The 16,708-nt window shown below is 45.3% G+C and overlaps 1 protein-coding gene across 1 annotated transcript in view; it reads left to right on the top strand.

Moving 5' to 3' along the window:
* The window catches only part of Pskh1 (protein serine kinase H1), a 28,145-nt gene that overhangs the window by 2,823 nt on the left and 8,614 nt on the right, over nt 1–16,708 (top strand). The window contains exon 2 of the mRNA XM_021170472.2: nt 7,141–8,167. Within this exon, the coding sequence (XP_021026131.1) occupies nt 7,211–8,167 (957 nt within the window). The 5' untranslated portion in view covers nt 7,141–7,210. The remainder of the gene's footprint in view (nt 1–7,140; nt 8,168–16,708) is intronic.

Raw genomic sequence — 16,708 nt, 5'->3', positions numbered from 1 at the left:
GTAAAAGAATCAATGAATAAAATCTCTCATGCATAATAGATACATACACTTAGGTTTATTCTACAGTATATCACAGATATCGATCCTGGATATAGTATCAATGTTGATTTACATAGTTTTGCTCTCCTTTCTGTGGTACTGATGGCTGGCACAGATTAGGCAAGTGGTCTACCACTGAACTATACCTGTACTTGTAATGTACCTTTCTATTGCATCATTGAAGAGAATTCCATTGTATGAATTATTTTAATTATATTTTGTTGTTGTTGTTTTTGGTTTTTCGAGACAGAGTTTCTCTGTGTAGCCCTGGCTGTCCTGGAACTACTCTGTTGACCAGGCTGGCCTAGAACTCAGAAATCCGCTTGCCTCTGCCTCCCAAGTGCTGGGATTAAAGGCATGTGCTACCATGCCCAGCTTTTAATTAATTTTTATGCCCTCTTTTGTTTTCATTTTGTGTCATTTTTTGAGGTAGGGTGTCATGTAGCTAGGGCTGGTTTGGAATTAGTATTCTCATTGCTGACTATGTGGGTTGTTTCTAAGTTTTCTCTTACATTTGCTACTTTGTGTCGGAGTGTGTGTGCATGTGCCACACATGTGCACATGGTGGAGGTCAGGGGACAACTTGTAGGAGTGTGTTGGTTCCTTATCCCATGTGGGTTCTGAATTCAGAATGGCATGTTTGGCAGCAAGCCCTCTTAACCTGGTGAGGCATCTCGCTGGTGCCCTCTTCCTCTCCTCTGTGAGGCAGAGTCTGTGTGTCTCTGGGTGTGTCTCACGTTTGCAGCAGTACTCCTTCCTCAGTCTCTCAAGTGTTGGGATTACAGGCCTAGAACTGCTGGCCCAAGCTAATTAGAACATTCTTTATTTACAGTTTTGTTTGTTTGTTTGTTTTTCTGTGTAGCCTTGACAGTCCTGAAACTAACTCTGTAGACTAGGCTTGCCTCAAATTCACAGAGATCTGCTTGCCTTTGCCTCTTGAGTGCTAGTGTTAAAGCTAATTATGTTTTTTAAATTATTTGTTTTGTGTGTATGTGTGTTTATATGTGTGTACATGTTTGTGTGTGCGCATGCGTGTGCACGTTTGAGGGTGCATACACAGATTGTGTACCTACAAGTATATATGGAGGCCAAAGGTAAATGCCAGATGTCTTCTCTATCACTGTCTCTCTTGCTGATGAAATATTTTTAGATTTATTCATTTTATTTTGTGTGTATGATTTGCCTGCATATATGTGTGTGGAGGTCAGAAGAGGGCATCAGATTTCCTGGAACCAGTTAGAGGTGGTTGTGAGCCACCATGTGTGTGTTGGGAATGAGCAAGTGCCCTAATTCTGTATCTGCCTTATTCACTAATACAGGATCTCACTGAGCCTGAACCGGTGGGCAAGAATTACAGGCCATGAGCTCCAGGAACCCTCTGGCATCCCTTGTCCTCAGTTTGTTGACATTACATTTCTGTGTCATAATGCCAGCTTTCCACATGGTTGTTGGAGACCCAAACTCAGGCTCTCATGCGTACAGGACAGATCGCTTATGATTGAGCCATTCCCCACGCTCTCATTTTCCAACTTAAAAAGAGAATGTACTTTTGTTGTGCTGGGTTTGAACCCAGAGCTTCACGCACGCTATGTTTGAACTTGGGTACAGGTTGTACTTCCAGACCCTGATTTTTCATTGTGTTGATGAAGGTGCCATGGGTTTTCTCTCACGGGTATCTGTTCCCTCGTGGATGTGGTTTTGCAGTGTTGTTTCTAGAAATGGAATTGCTGGGTCAGTCTCCATGTTGTAGAGGACAGAGTTCTCCCCATGTCTACAGCTGCTCTTGTTCAAGAGATTTATCTAAAGAGGACAAGAATTTCGGTCTGGTGTGTTTGTCTTGTGATGATGAGAAGTGCAGTTTAGCAATCACCTACTCCTGAGATCACTGCCTTCCAAAACACAGCCTCAAGATCTTCTGGTTATTTATATCTCTGTGTAGCCCTAGCTGTCTTCAAGCTTTGTCTGCCTCTGCCTCCCCAGTGCTGAGATTAAAGGCGTGGACCACTATGCCCAGCTTGGTTCAGGATCTTTAGAGGTTTAAAGGTTATCTTGCTTTACTGTGGGAGAAAACTGTTGGTGAGTAATATTGGAGAAGGGCAAATGCTTGTTTTCTACCACTGGGAGATGCACAAACCAGGCCTGTGTTGCTAGCTCTTTTCTCCTGGCCTTCCCCATAAATAGAGTTAGATCTGGAAGCTTGTGGACAGACTTACTTCGGGATTCAAGTAACCTTTAAAACCCAAATAAAACCTTTAAAACCATTGTTGTCAAGGATGTTGAACCACCGTTGTGGCTTCTTTCTAAGTCTTGAAAGTACCTCAGAACCTTTTATTGTTGACTCACAGAAAATAGGAAACCAAGTGTCTACCACATTTCTCTCATTGTTGACAGACTGACTGAATGCTTTCTGAGCTCTGCACTTTACCAGGTTCCAAAGGCGGCCAGGAGAGCTGAGAAGCAGGACTTCATCAAGGAGCTGACAGTGGTGTAATGAAAGGCAGTGGAGAATAAAGCTGTGTAGCCAGACCCAGGGCTCAGACCTGCAATCCTAGCACTCAGGAGCGTAGGCAGGATTGCTGCAAATTAGAGGCCAGCCCTGGCTACATAGGGAGTTCAGGGTCAATTAGGGATACGTACATAGCAAGACTCTTGTAGAAAAATGAAATAAAGCTGTGAGCTGCATGATAGGTTATAGTTGGTATTTGGGTTTCTGAACATAGGCTCCTGAGAAAAGGGCTCAGCAGATGTGTGTTGACTCACCACCTTAGTGATGTGAGGAAACAGTTCAGGCTTTGACCTGATGAGGTCAAGTTCTGCTAGGCCCAGATACTTCTGAAACCTTTACTGTCTAATGAAAAGATCCTTGCATGGAGAACCAGGAGACGGGAGTCCATGATTAGCCACCTCTGAGTAGCTTTGGATAATTTCCCCCTGCCTCTCATGGCTGGTCATGTCTGGAGTGTCAGGGAGGACAGCGGTACCAAGTGCTCACTCCCTCTGCCACTGTGCAGCATGCTGGGGCTTTCCCTAAGGAGTGGTTTGTAGCAGTCTGGGATCTGAAGATATAGAGCAGACCCTGGAGAAAAGATCATCTCTGTTAGTTTTGTGACCTGGATGTAAATGGTGTAAGATGACCTCAGGGGAGTCTTTTCTGAGGCTTCCAACTCATCCCATCTACTCCAGTACCCATGCTGGCTACCAAGTTGGGCACATACACAAGAAAGCAGAAAGCCGGAGGAATAGTTTCTTCCCAAGCTTTTATCAGCCACCATTTTCCCCCATGTCTTCATTTCCACTTCATCGACATGGGAAGAGAAGTTAGCAGATACGATGTTTTGTATATGCTTGGCACAGGGAGTGGCACTATTAAGAGTTGTGGCCTTGTTAGAGTAGGTGTGTCACTGTGGGTATGGGCTTTAAGACCCTCACCCTAGCTTCCTGGAAGGCAGTCTTTTTTTTTTTTTTTTGATTTTTCGAGACAGGGTTTCTCTGTGTAGCCCTGGCTGTCCTGGAACTCACTCTGTAGACCAGGCTGGCCTCGAACTCAGAAATCCGCCTGCCTCTGCCTCCCAAGTGCTGGTGTTAAAGGCGTGCGCCACCACTGCCGGCCCTGGAAGGCAGTCTTCTGTTTGCACTCAGAATAAGTGTAGAACTCTCAGCTCCTCCTAATGCTTTGCCTGCCTGGATGCTGCCATGCTCTCACTTTGATGTTAATAGATTGAACCTCTAAACTTGCGAGCCAACCCCAATTAAATGTTTTCCTTTATAAGAGTTGCCTTGGTCATGGTGTCTGTTCACAGCAGTAAAACCCTAACTAATACAGCAGATATGATTGGAACTGAGCATATGAAAGGCAGAGACAAGTGAATTTCTATGCGTTTGAAACTATCCTTGTCTACATAGTGAGTTCTAGGCTAGTCAGGACTACATGGTGAGACCCTGTCTCAAAAAACAAAACAAAACAAAACAAAACACCAAAACAAAGCCAGAAGCCGGGCAGTGGTGGCACATACCTTTAATCCCAGCACTTGGGAGGCAGAGGCAGGCAGATTTCTGAGTTTGAAGCCAGCCTGGTCTACAGAGTGAGCTCCAGGACAGCCAGGGCTATACAGAGAAACCCTGTCTCGAAAACAAAACAAAACAACCCCAAAACCCAAAAAACCAGATGTGGTTGGAATGTGGAGCAGTCTTGATCTGGAGGATCTTGCATGTGTCCCCAGCTTTCAGAGCTGGTACCTCTTCTCTTCCAGTTTCAATCTGTATTTGCGTTGGTAGAACATTGATAGCAGCTTTCTAATTGGAACAAACATGGTGCCTTACTGCTAACTTTATTTAAAGGGAAAATTCAGGGCTTTTTCTTTATAAACTTTAGTGTTTCTCATCAAGTGTGTTTGGCTAGATATAGTGAATTATTGGTAAATCTAGAGTTACTCTTTCTCACCAGGTAGAAGTGACTTCTGAGTGGCTCATGCTAGATCATCCATGCAGTTTGTATGCCCTCTCACTCTCTCATCAGTGGTAGGTGTTGCTTGAGGATCAGGGGCCAGAGTCTGTTCTATGCCTCAGGAATGTGGGTCCAAGAACGGTCTTCTTCCTGGGTTTCAATTCATTGGTTTTCCTGAAGGAAGAGATGAATTTGCAGAATTTTTGGTTCACAGTTCTAATCTTTGGGCTTTATCAGAAGGAATCTACTTTCTAAATGTCTTTGTTTAAATACTATGCTCTGAATTAGGAGAACTGGTCCAGTGACCTGAGTTCAACTCACAGGATCCACATGTGGCGGGAGATACCTACCTGACTCCTGTAAACTTATTCTGACCTACCTCCCCATATACAAAGAGATAAATAAGTAAATAAATGTAATACAGATTTAAAAATTTGAAGACTACATACGGGCTGGCAAGATGGCTCAGTGGGTAAGAGCATTGACTGCAACTCTGAAGGTGCCGAGTTCAAATCCCAGCAACCACATGGTGGCTCAAAACCACCCTCTTCCAGAGTGTCTGAAGACAGGTACAGTGTACTTACATATGATAAATCTTTAAAAAAAATTTAAGAAAAAAAAAAAAAAAGAAGACTACATACATGTAAGTCCATGTGGACCCAGCTTTCCAGTTTGGTAATACCAAACCCTGAAGATGAATTGTTTCCTGTCATGTAAGGAAAGATAAGCTTGATTCTGCAGAGTACCATATTGGCATAGTAAGTGAAATCTGAACTTTAGTCTGTGCTCATCAAAGACTTCCTTTATATCTGATGGATTTGCTTTGTTTTGTTTTTCCTTCTTTTCTGTACATCTCCATGTGTGTGCATGCACACGCACACGCATGTGCATACATGCAGGCACTTTTACTTTATTTTTTTAATTCTCTTATACAATACATCCTGACAGGTTTCCTCTCCCTCAACTCCTTCCAGCCCACACACCACCCGAGACCTCCCCAGTCACTAGCTCCACTCCTCTTTCCCTTCAGAACAGAGCAGGCCTCCTAGGGCTATCAGCCAAGCACAGCATAACAGGATGCAATAAGACCCAGTACAAATCCTCATATCAGGGCTGACCAGGGCAGCAGGTCAGAGGACAAATGTCCCAAGAGCGGGCAAAAGGATCAGAGACACCTCCACTCCCACTCTTAGGAGCCTCACAGAAACACAAAGCTAACAACTATACCATACATGCTGAAGGCCTAGTACAGACCCATGCGGGCTCCGTGACTGCCACTTCAGTCTCTTTGAGCCCCTATGAGCCCTGCTTAGTTGATCCTGTGGGAGCTTTCTGAGTTCTTAATGGGTGACGATGTCAGAAGAGGTTTTTAACACTCAGCATCAGAAACGATGACCCAGAATAATGAGGAGTGATGTTAGCATTTAGGAAATATAAGACTTCAACTAGAAGGGCCCAGGAAGACTAGAGGGGAAATAAACAGTGTGTGGTGAACATTCGTATCCCTGTTAGGCTTGGAAAACAGCATGACACTTGATGCAGTGAGATCAGACCTGGGCTTTCTTCTAGACCCTCCTTTGAGATTGAAGTTGCTTTTATTTTGTTTTGGGACAAGGTCTCTGTAGCCTAAGCTATCTCGGAACTCACTCTAGCCTCACCTGGTCTTGAATTTATGATAGACCTCCTGCCTCAACCTCCTAAAATTTGAGTCATAGGTGTGAGTTATTACCATGCCTGGCTCCTGTACTCAAACATCTTTATTTCTATTTGTTTTAAATTTTTGTTTGTTTTTCTGGACAGGGTTTCTCTGTGTAGCCCTGGCTGTTCTGGAACTCACTCTGTAGACCAGGGTAGCCTCAAACTCAGAGATCCAACTGCCTTTGCCTCCTGAGTGCTGGGATTAAAGGCATGTGTCACCACTGCCGGGTTTTGTATTTGTTTGTTTGTTTGTTTGTTTTGGTTTTTGAGGCAGGGTTTCTCTGTATAGCCCTGGCTGTCCTGAAACTTACTTTGTTTTTATTTTTATTTTACTTGAAAATTTTATGTGCGTGGCTGTGTTGCCTATATGCATGTCTGTGCACCATGTGTGCCTGGGGCCATGGGAGGCTAGAAGAGGGCATCAGATCCCTTGGAATTGGAATTACAGACAGTTTTTAGCCGCCATATGTGCGTTAGCAGTCAGACTTGGGTTCTCTGGAAGAGCAGCCAGTGCTCTTAAACTGCTGAGCCATCTTCCTATCTCCTACTGTAACATCCTGAGAGGTGAAAGGCATCCCTTTGCAGGTTATTGTGTCAGTTTTTGACTGTTTATTTTTTATACAGTCTCATTATGTAGCCTTGGATGGCCTACAAGTTGCTATGTGGATCAAACTGGCCTCAAACTTGCATGATCTTCACCTCTCTGCCTCCAGAGAGCTAGAACTACAGATATGCACCAGCATGTCTGACTTTATTCTTTGTTGTCGTTTTGTACTTTTTAATTGATTCTTTGTGAGTTTCACATCACACACCCCATTCTCACTCATCTCCTTGACCCTTATCTGACTTCATTCTTAATTAGACTGCATTTATCAAGAAAACAGGAAAAGGGAAAAGGACTATTGTCCTTCAGGGGTGTCCCTGACTATTCTGACTTGTCCTCTTTTCTGTTTGTATAGGTGTAGTCGGGGCACTGCCTACAGAGCAGGTCCTGCCAGCCTCGCTGGAGAGGATGCCCCCGTGTCAGTGATGGGCTGTGGGACAAGCAAGGTCCTTCCTGAGCCACCCAAGGATGTCCAGCTGGATCTGGTCAAGAAAGTGGAGCCCTTCAGTGGCACTAAGAATGATGTATACAAGCACTTCATCACAGAGGTGGACAGTGTTGGTCCTCTCAAAGCTGGCTTCCCAGCCACTAGTCAGTATGCACCTCCCTGCCCTGGTGTTCCCAATACTGGCCACACAGCGCCTCCTTCAGAACCACCACGCAGGGCCAGGGTGGCAAAGTACAGGGCCAAATTTGACCCACGAGTGACAGCTAAGTATGATATAAAGGCCCTAATTGGGCGAGGCAGCTTTAGCCGAGTGGTACGTGTGGAGCACCGGGCAACCCGACAGCCATATGCTATCAAAATGATAGAGACCAAGTACCGAGAAGGGCGGGAGGTGTGTGAGTCTGAGCTCCGAGTGCTGCGCCGGGTGCGCCACGCCAACATCATCCAGCTGGTAGAAGTGTTTGAGACACAGGAGCGTGTATATATGGTAATGGAGCTGGCCACTGGCGGTGAGCTCTTTGACCGGATTATTGCCAAGGGTTCTTTCACTGAACGAGATGCCACAAGAGTGCTTCAAATGGTACTGGATGGTGTCCGGTATCTTCATGCCCTTGGCATTACACACCGAGACCTCAAGCCTGAGAATCTCCTTTACTACCACCCAGGCACTGACTCCAAGATCATCATCACTGACTTTGGCTTGGCCAGTGCCCGGAAGAAAGGTGACGACTGCCTGATGAAGACAACGTGCGGCACACCTGAGTACATTGCTCCTGAGGTTCTGGTGCGAAAACCCTACACCAATTCCGTGGATATGTGGGCACTGGGTGTCATTGCCTATATCCTGCTCAGCGGCACCATGCCCTTTGAGGATGACAACCGCACCCGGCTATACCGGCAGATCCTCAGGGGCAAATACAGTTATCTGGGGGAGGTGAGTTTGTCTTGCTCTTGTTCCAGGGATGTTAGGAAGACCCCCTCAGAGAGAAGATATAACCTGAAGCTCCTGGTCAGAGGGGCCTGCTCTGAGAGTCATGCTCTTAGGGGCCGAGCAGATAGCATAGAGGTGACAGACTAGCAAAGGTTCTCAGTTTACATTCTCCTAAATGTAAGCCCTGAGGTGGGGACCTGGGAGCAGAAACCTTATGCGGGAGGTTGTTAAGTAGAGGAAGGGGGAGTGAACCACAAAAAGGTAAATCTAATGAACAAGTATATTAAAAGATGGGCTGGCCAGCCTGGGCTACATAGCAAGTGCCAAGCCAATTAGTGCTTGTCTTAGTTAGGGTTTTACTACTGTGAACAGACACCATGACCAAGGCAACTTTTTTTTTTTTTTTTGGTTTTTCAAGACAGGGTTCCTCTGTGTAGCTCTGGCTGTCCTGGAACTCACTCTTTAGACCAGGCTAGGCTTGAACTCAGAAATCTGCCTGCCTCTGCCTCCTAAGTGCTGGGATTAAAAAAGTCATGCGCCAGCACTGCCCTGCCAAAGACAACTCTTTTTTTTTTTTTTTTTTTTTTTAAGATTTATTTATTTATTCTATGTAAGTACACTGTAGCTGTCTTCAGACACTCCAGAAGAGGGCATCAGATTTCATTACGGATGGTTGTGAGCCACCATGTGGTTGCTGGGATTTGAACTCTGGACCTTCGGAAGAGCAGTCGGCGCTCTTAACCATTGAGCCATCTCGCCAGCCCCCAAAGGCAACTCTTATAAGAACAAAATTTAATTGGAGCTGGCTTACAGGTTCAGAGATTCAGTCCATTATCATCAAAGTGGGAACATGTCAGCATCCAGTTAGGCATGGTACAAGAGGAACTGAGGGTTCTACATCTTAATCTGAAGGCTGCTGTCAGAATATTGACCTCCAGGCAGCTAGGATGAGGATCTTAAAGCCCACACGCAGTATAACACACCTACTCTAAGAGGGCCACACCTTCTAATAGTGCCACTCCCTGGGCTGAGCATATACAAACCACCACAGTGCTATATAGTGAGACCTGTCTCGGAACAAAACAAAAAAGGGGGCTGGAGCAATGGATCAGCTAGTTGTGTGCTTGCCACATAAGCACAGGGTCCTGAGTTCAGATCCCCAAAACTCATGTAAAAGAGTTAGATGTAGTGGCATGTGCTTGTATCCTAGCACTGGGGAGGCAGTGACAGGAGAACCCCTCTAGCCAAATTGCCTTGTTCCAGATTCAATGAAAGACCCTCTCTCAAAAGAATAGGGTGGGGAATGATAAAGGAAATCACCCTCTGGCCTGACACACGCACGCGTGCGTGTGTGTTGCTTGCGTGAGTGTGTGTATGTGTGTATACCTGTACTCAAGCACAAGGACACATGTATATCCATAAATCACGCACATACAAGTGGAATGCCACTGGTTCTTAGTCCTATTTTCAAGCTTATCAATGATTATGTGGAATGTGTCACAGAAATGTGTCACTAAAGAGCAAGTCTGTGTTGTATGTATTTAAGGGTAATGCTTATCTACCTTAAGAGTTAAGAATTTCTTTTGGCAGGGTGAGGGTTGGAAAGATGACTCAGTGTTTCAGAGTGCATACTGTTCTTGCAGAGGACCTGGGTTCCGTCCCCAGCTCCCACGTTGGTCAGCTTACAACCATTTATGTAACTCTAGCTCCAGGGATCCACCTCCATGGGCAGTGTCACAGCCATGTGCATACCTCTACACAAACACACACACATATACATAACTAACAAATAAAACAGCTTTAGAATTTCTTTTTGGCATTAAATGCCTTGTTTATTGTCTATCTTGAATGTTAATGCGTACTTGAGAGAACCCTCAAGTAGTCAGAGAGATGCAGGCCCTGGCAGTGGGAAGCTGTGACTCGGCCTGGTAGCTACTACAAGTGAGCTCAGAGATGGATGTGGTGTAGGGCCTCTCCAGTACCTGTTACATTGGGTACCACATAAGCTAGGATGTATATGCCTATCCCAGGAACAGTTTCTTACCTCTATTCAGTTTTGCTGTATAACAATAAGGGCCCCATATATCCACATTTTAAAAAATCTTTTAATTTTTTTACAAAAAAAGAGAAACTAGATCTAATCTTTTTTATATTTTTATTAGGTATTTTCCTCATTTACATTTCCAACTAGATCTAATCTTAAGATATTAAAATTAATTTACTTTTGTTTTGAGACAGTCTCATGAAGCCCAGACTAACTTCACACTCCGTAACGAAGACTAGCTTTCAACTTTTTTATGTTTTTGTTTTTCTAGACAGGGTTTCTCAGTTTAACAGATCTGCCTGTCCTGGACTTGCTTTGTAGACTAGACTGGCCTCAAACTCACAGAGATCCTCCTGCCTCTGCCTCCTGAGTGCTGGGATTAAAGGCACGTGCCAACATGGCTGGCTCTGCCTGTGTCTTTTTTCTTTTTTTCTTTTTTTCTTTAGATTTATTTATTATTATATACAAGTACACTGTAGCTGGCTTCAGACACACCAGAAGAGGGTGTCAGATCTCATTACGAGTGGTTGTGAGTCACCATGTGGTTGCTGGGATTTGAACTCAGGACCTTTGGAAGAGCAGTCAGTGCTCTTACTCACTGAGCCATCTCTCCAGCCCATCTGCCTGTGTCTTAAATGCTGGTATATTCACCTCCATTCCCAGCTTTAGTTCACATATTTAAATAGTAAGGCCAGCAAATGCTAACCTGTGTGCCAGGTTCAAATAGCAAGCCATCAAGTTTGTATATCTAGGCCCATGGATACTTCTAATACTGAAAATAATTATCAGATGTTAGCATTGCTGATTGCTAAAGGAAGGTGCAGATATATAAATTTGCAAATATATAATAAGTTTGTATATTTTAAGTGAATGGTCGTGTGATCCATAAAAAGTTGACTCTCACATATCTGTGGTGGGCTAGTACTAAACAGGAGTGTATGATGCCACAGGTCAGCCCGAGAGTCCTGTAGAGGCACCTAGAAAGTTCTGTGGCCTGGAGAGGAGGCTCAGGGACTATGTTAGCTTAGAGCTAGAGTATGAATGTCTGAAAGTTGAAAGGCTGTTTATATTCTGAGCTTTGTATAGTGCCAAACTGTTGAGGGTCCCTCCAGATGACAGAGCAGTATGGAGCTCAACTAGAGGAGGGTGAAAGTGGAAAGACTTGAAAAATTTATAAGTACACCCAAGATTTCTGATTCTGGCAATTGTTGATCAAGCAGTTTATCTAATTGGAGCTTGCAGTCTTGCTTTACTGGCTGTTGATATCTGCACATGGGGAGAATAGCAAATAAGTGGAATAGGGAATGGACTCAGGCTCCTGCTTCTACTGGAATCAAAGAGTAGATAGAACCAGAGATTCTGTGCTCTGTTCTGCTGGAGTCATGGACCATAGTCTGGGCCCTCATTATGAGCGTAGGAGCTGGGCATTACCCAATTTTTGCCTCTAGTTGAAATGCATCAGTTCCCAGTTCAGAGTTAAATCCCTGGCAGAACCTGGACATATTTCTCTGCATATGGGTGCAAGGGATTAAATTCTGGTCCTCTGGAAAAATAGCCAGTGCTGTTAACCACTAGGCCATCTCTCTAGCTCCCCTTAGGCTGTACTTTTTTTTTTTTTTTTTTTTTTCTTTTTGAGACAGGGTTTCTCTGTGTAGCCCTGGCTGTCCTGGAGCTAACTTTGTAGACCAGGCTGGCCTCGAACTCAGAAATCCGCCTGCCTCTGCCTCCCGAATGCTGGGATTAAAGGCGTGCGCCACCACGCCCGGCTCTAGGCTGTACTTTTAAAGGTAATTTTATGACAATAATTGGTCACCTAAAGATGATTTGTCTGAGTGTTGCCCTGGAGGAAGTAGCTTCCTTACTAGATTTTGTCCTCTGTCCTGGAGGCCTGTAATCTACCCCCACCCCCACCCCCATGGAGCTCTAGCTGTCCTGTCCTGGAATCTACTCTGTAGATCAGGCTGGCCTCACATTCAGAAGTCTGCCAGGCTATACCAGTTATTTTTTTATCCTACTGGTCACTGCCTACCCATAAGCATATCTGGGAAAAATATAAGAGACATGAAGTCTCTACCAGTTTCCTGAATACCAAGCTCTGTGGTAGCCTTGTTCCTTGCAGGATTTTTCCTCACAGCCTCTGAGAGGCTTACGGACTTGAGCAGAAGGCTCCTGCAGGAGTAGACTCAGAAAAGGGAACCCAACTCACTGCGCTCCAGGGTAAATAGAACATTATTTGAGAGAATGGAGCAGAAGTGAAAGAGGCTACGGGCTTGTTTTTGGGAATGCTGTGCTGCTAAGGAGATCCCCAGCTTCCAGATAGGACAAATGCAGCAGAAAGTGTTATAGGAGATGGTTAATTAAGTGGGTGGTGTTAAAAGAGCCATCCTGGATCTTGAGCTTATTGGAGACAGATCATGGATTCTAGGTACTGGTTAGGAGGGTGGGGCTAATCCTAGCTCTCTGCAGGAGGATCATTGGCTTTGAGGGCAGATCTAGAGAGGCTTCTAGACCACCCTCTATGACACAGAGAGTATTAAAACTTTGCCTTCACATACCTGATTGGGCCCTGTGTTAGTAGTGTTCCACAGTTCTGACATTTTGATACTTCAATCCAAAGTCCAAGCTCAGGCTTCACCCCACTTGTATGTACTACAGGTCCCAGATGTTTGCTACAGTCACTCAGTATAGTAAGGTTTTGCTCAAACTGTTCCATTTATTCTTGGTGTTGACTTTAGAAATGTATCAGCTATGAAAGGTCCAATTCAAAGGTTGATTTTCTTTAGAAATAATGTTGACCACTGCCATTGTGTAGAGCCTGTCAGATACAAGGTATTGAATTGGGTGTGCTACATCTAGCATCTCCAATCTCTATCCATTTTATACATGGGGAATTGAGACTAGTGTGGTTCAGTAGCTTGCCAATGGTTTCACAGCTAAAGGACAGCAGACCTAGGATTGGCTTCAGGGACTCTATTCTGCTCTCCAACATATGCTTCAGCATGTTCAGCATGTTGCTAGTGTGTTTCAGTGCTTCCTTGTATTGTTGTGTGTGGACACACATCTCCTTGCTGATCTATTAGATCCTGGAGGACACGTGTGTGTGTGTGTGTGTATGTGTGTGTGTCCACCCATAGACTTCCTACAGCTCTGTCTTAACCTATCTCAGCATTTGCTGGGTTGAGCTGGACTATTGTGATGATTAGAAGGAACATTCTTCTGGTTTCTCCTAAGGGAAGCCTGAGTGGTCACGGTGATGCCCTGGGAAAGGGCCCAAATGCAGCTACTTCAGGCAAGGTGAAGCAGAGGGCTTGGTGGTTGTGTGCTTAGGAGACTAAGATCAGAGCTGCCTGCGGGCATGGACAGAAGGTTTCATGGAATGCCAAGAGTGAATCTGCTCTTTACACAGAACAAATATGAGACGTTGGAAGAAGAGAGAATGCAAGGGGAGATAATATTGCAAAGAAAAACCTGAAATTTGGCCTGTTTAGAGGTGCTAGAGTAGAAGGCAGTTTGGAAGTGATAGGGAACATGTTACTAAGGGGCAAGGAAGGCTTATATGAGGGTGAGAGAAGATGAGACATAAAGCTACCCCCAGAGGTGAACTTCCTGTTACAGGAGACCTTTAGAGGCTGGAGGAGCTGCTTTTGAAGGAGTGAACACAGGACGTGAGTCATCCATCCATAGATCTGTGCTGAAGTACTGTTGGGTGTTTTCACTTGACAAGAAATGTGACAGTCGTGGCCTGATGTCATTGCTTTTGTCAAGGGTTCTATTCCTAGAGGCAGAGTGTATGAAGAGCCTGTTGGGTTGATGGCAGAATGATGGTGCCATCGTGGCTCTGTTTTCTTTTGACTTTGGAAGCCTGACTTGCCATCCTCCTCCACTGGCATTCTGAGCCAAGGCTGAACCTGGGTGACAACACCAGGAGTAGGTGGGCTTGGGCAGAGGCTCACTCACAAAGCCTTATTCAGGAGAATGAGTGCCTCTGAGCAGGTGACAGCTGGTGGGAGAAGAAATCCACCCTGTTTCTGCCTGGGAATTATGGGATGGTGGGAGGTGGCCTTCCGGGGATGGGCCTCTGGGCTGCAGGCCAGCCAGCTATCCACCTAAGGCCAAGAGTTATTGAGGAGCAGTGAGTTGGACTAGAACCATTTAGTTCTGATCACCTTGTAGGAAGATGAGTTCACAAAGTCAGACTTGGCTGGACACCCTCACCTCACTCTTCCTTGCTTGCCTCTTTTTTTCATAGCTCTTGCACTCAGGGTTATGTGATGGTTTCTTCAAATCTCTAGCTGCTGTTATACCAGGACTTGAGAGCTTGGGATGGCAGAATGAATGAAGAGATGAATGTGACGCAGTCTTCTCTTCCGAGTGATCTGGACTACATTGATCTGTTCCTCAGTTTTGCGTACCATGCGTGTACTAGACATACACAAGCCAGAATGTCATCCTCAGACAAGCCTTCCTTAACACCTAGCAATACGTGTCACTGAAATGTGCCCTTGTATGGGCCTTTGAGTATGGACATGGATTCTCAGTGGCTGGAGACCTATCCTTGGTTGGAGTCTTCTTTTAGGGGAGATAGGGGCTGTTCTTTCTGTGATGGGACAGGAGGCTGGCTCCAAAGGAAGAACAGAGCCCCATGCTCCTGTGCAATCTCATGGGCTGCAAGCTCCCAGACTCTAGTCCTTTAGGCATTCTTCGGTTGCTGCTGCCCTGGTTACCCACTCCCCAGAGAGCGATACCTTCCCTGTGGTGCTAGAAGCAGCTGCTGTTCCTAACACTGCTGCATTTAGCCCTTCCTATGGAGAGACATTGCTCTAAACGTTCCCAAGAGCCTGTCTGTCACCGTGGCCGAACTTACTTTCCATCTCTGCCATTTTCCACTTTTTGCCCTTAGAGGCCCTCCAACAAAAGGGAAACAGTATGGTTGTACTCAGAGTCATTCCCTGTGCACAGTGGTCCCCTCCCTCTTCTTTTTCCAGGCTGAAGTCACCTGGATAGCTCCTCCGTGTCAAAGGCTCAGTTGCTTCCAGAATCCCTAGTTGTGGGAACCGCCAGGTTGTTCTCTCTCCCACATTCGGACTTCATTTTTTTTAAAGATTTATTTATTTATTTATTATTATATGTAAGTACACTGCAGCTGTCTTCAGACACACCAGAAGCGGCGTCAGATCTCATTACAGATGGTTGTGAGCCACCATGTGGTTGCTGGGATTTGAACTCTGGACCTTCGGAAGAGCAGTCGGGTGCTCTTACCCACTGAGCCATCTCTCCAGCCCTGACTTCATTTTTTAAAAAGATTTGTTTGTTTGTTTGTTTGTTTATTAATTATATGTAAGTACACTGTAGCTGTCTTCAGACACTCCAGAAGAGGGAGTCAGATCTCATTACAGAGAGTTGTGAGCCACCATGTGGTTGCTGGGATTTGAACTTAGGACCTTTGGAAGAGCAGTCGTTGCTCTTACCTGCTGAGCCATCTCACCAGCCCCACATTCTGACTTCTTGAGATCACACATGGTCTCATACCCTCCCTCTGCCTCAACTAAGATAGATGTCAATTCTCTATTGTATGGATGGTTTGGTGGCCTACCTGGTCCCCCTGTTCCCTGCTAACCATACCTCTGCATACTCTCCTTCCCCACCCAGTTTCTCCATCTCATAGGGCCACTTTTCTGTCTGCCTGGAATGCCTTGTTTCCTCAGTGTTCCAGTACATGCATGGTATACCAGATGGGACTACGGGCCACTGTGGTCCACCTCACTTGAGCAGAAAGCTGAGTTACCATCATTTATTAACTTACCATGCTAAGTACTGGCCCTAACTAAAGGCTGCTATGCCTAGGGCTCAAGGGACATGGGCCTCTGAAGATAGAGACCACATCTGTGAATACCCACTGAGGTTCCATACCACTTCAAAGTTAAAATGGGGGACTGGGAATGTATCTTAGTTGGTAGAGTGCTTCCCTAGCATACGGGAGGCCTGGGTTTGATCCTGAGCACTGCATGTATCAGGAATTGTGTATGCCTTCAGAGGTGGAAGTGGGAGGATCAGGAGTTCAAGGTCATCCTTAGCTACATAGTGAGTTTGAAGCCAGTATGGGATACATCTAAAAGTTTGTTTTAGATGGGAAGACGTTGTTTGTTTAAAGAAATAAGGGAAAGAAAGCTAGAGTAGGCTCTGAATACTGCTTGGCTTTGGCAGAATCCTTGAATGGACATAAAAGAGTTAATGTTATAGCATTCATTTGGATCCAGAACCCTCTGCGGCTACTCCAGAACATCTTTAAAATAGAAAGTTCCTGGTCAGCTGGCATAGGCTGCCATCCTTCTGGGCGCTTAGGTTATACCCTGCTCTATCTGTCTTCTTTCCTGTCTCTCTTTGTCTCATGAACTATTAGAAGGAATATGTGAGAGCACAGATTGTGTTTTATTCTCATGAGTCATTCTCTCCTCCTTCCCTCACTCTCCCTTCCCCTCTTTCTCGCCCTCTCTATTCTG

The sequence above is a fragment of the Mus caroli genome, unplaced genomic scaffold, assembly GCF_978045245.1.
Source record: "Mus caroli unplaced genomic scaffold, Mus_caroli_1 scaffold_10, whole genome shotgun sequence".
Classification (NCBI taxonomy): Eukaryota; Metazoa; Chordata; class Mammalia; order Rodentia; family Muridae; genus Mus; species Mus caroli.
This window is presented reverse-complemented; position numbering and strand designations above follow the sequence as displayed.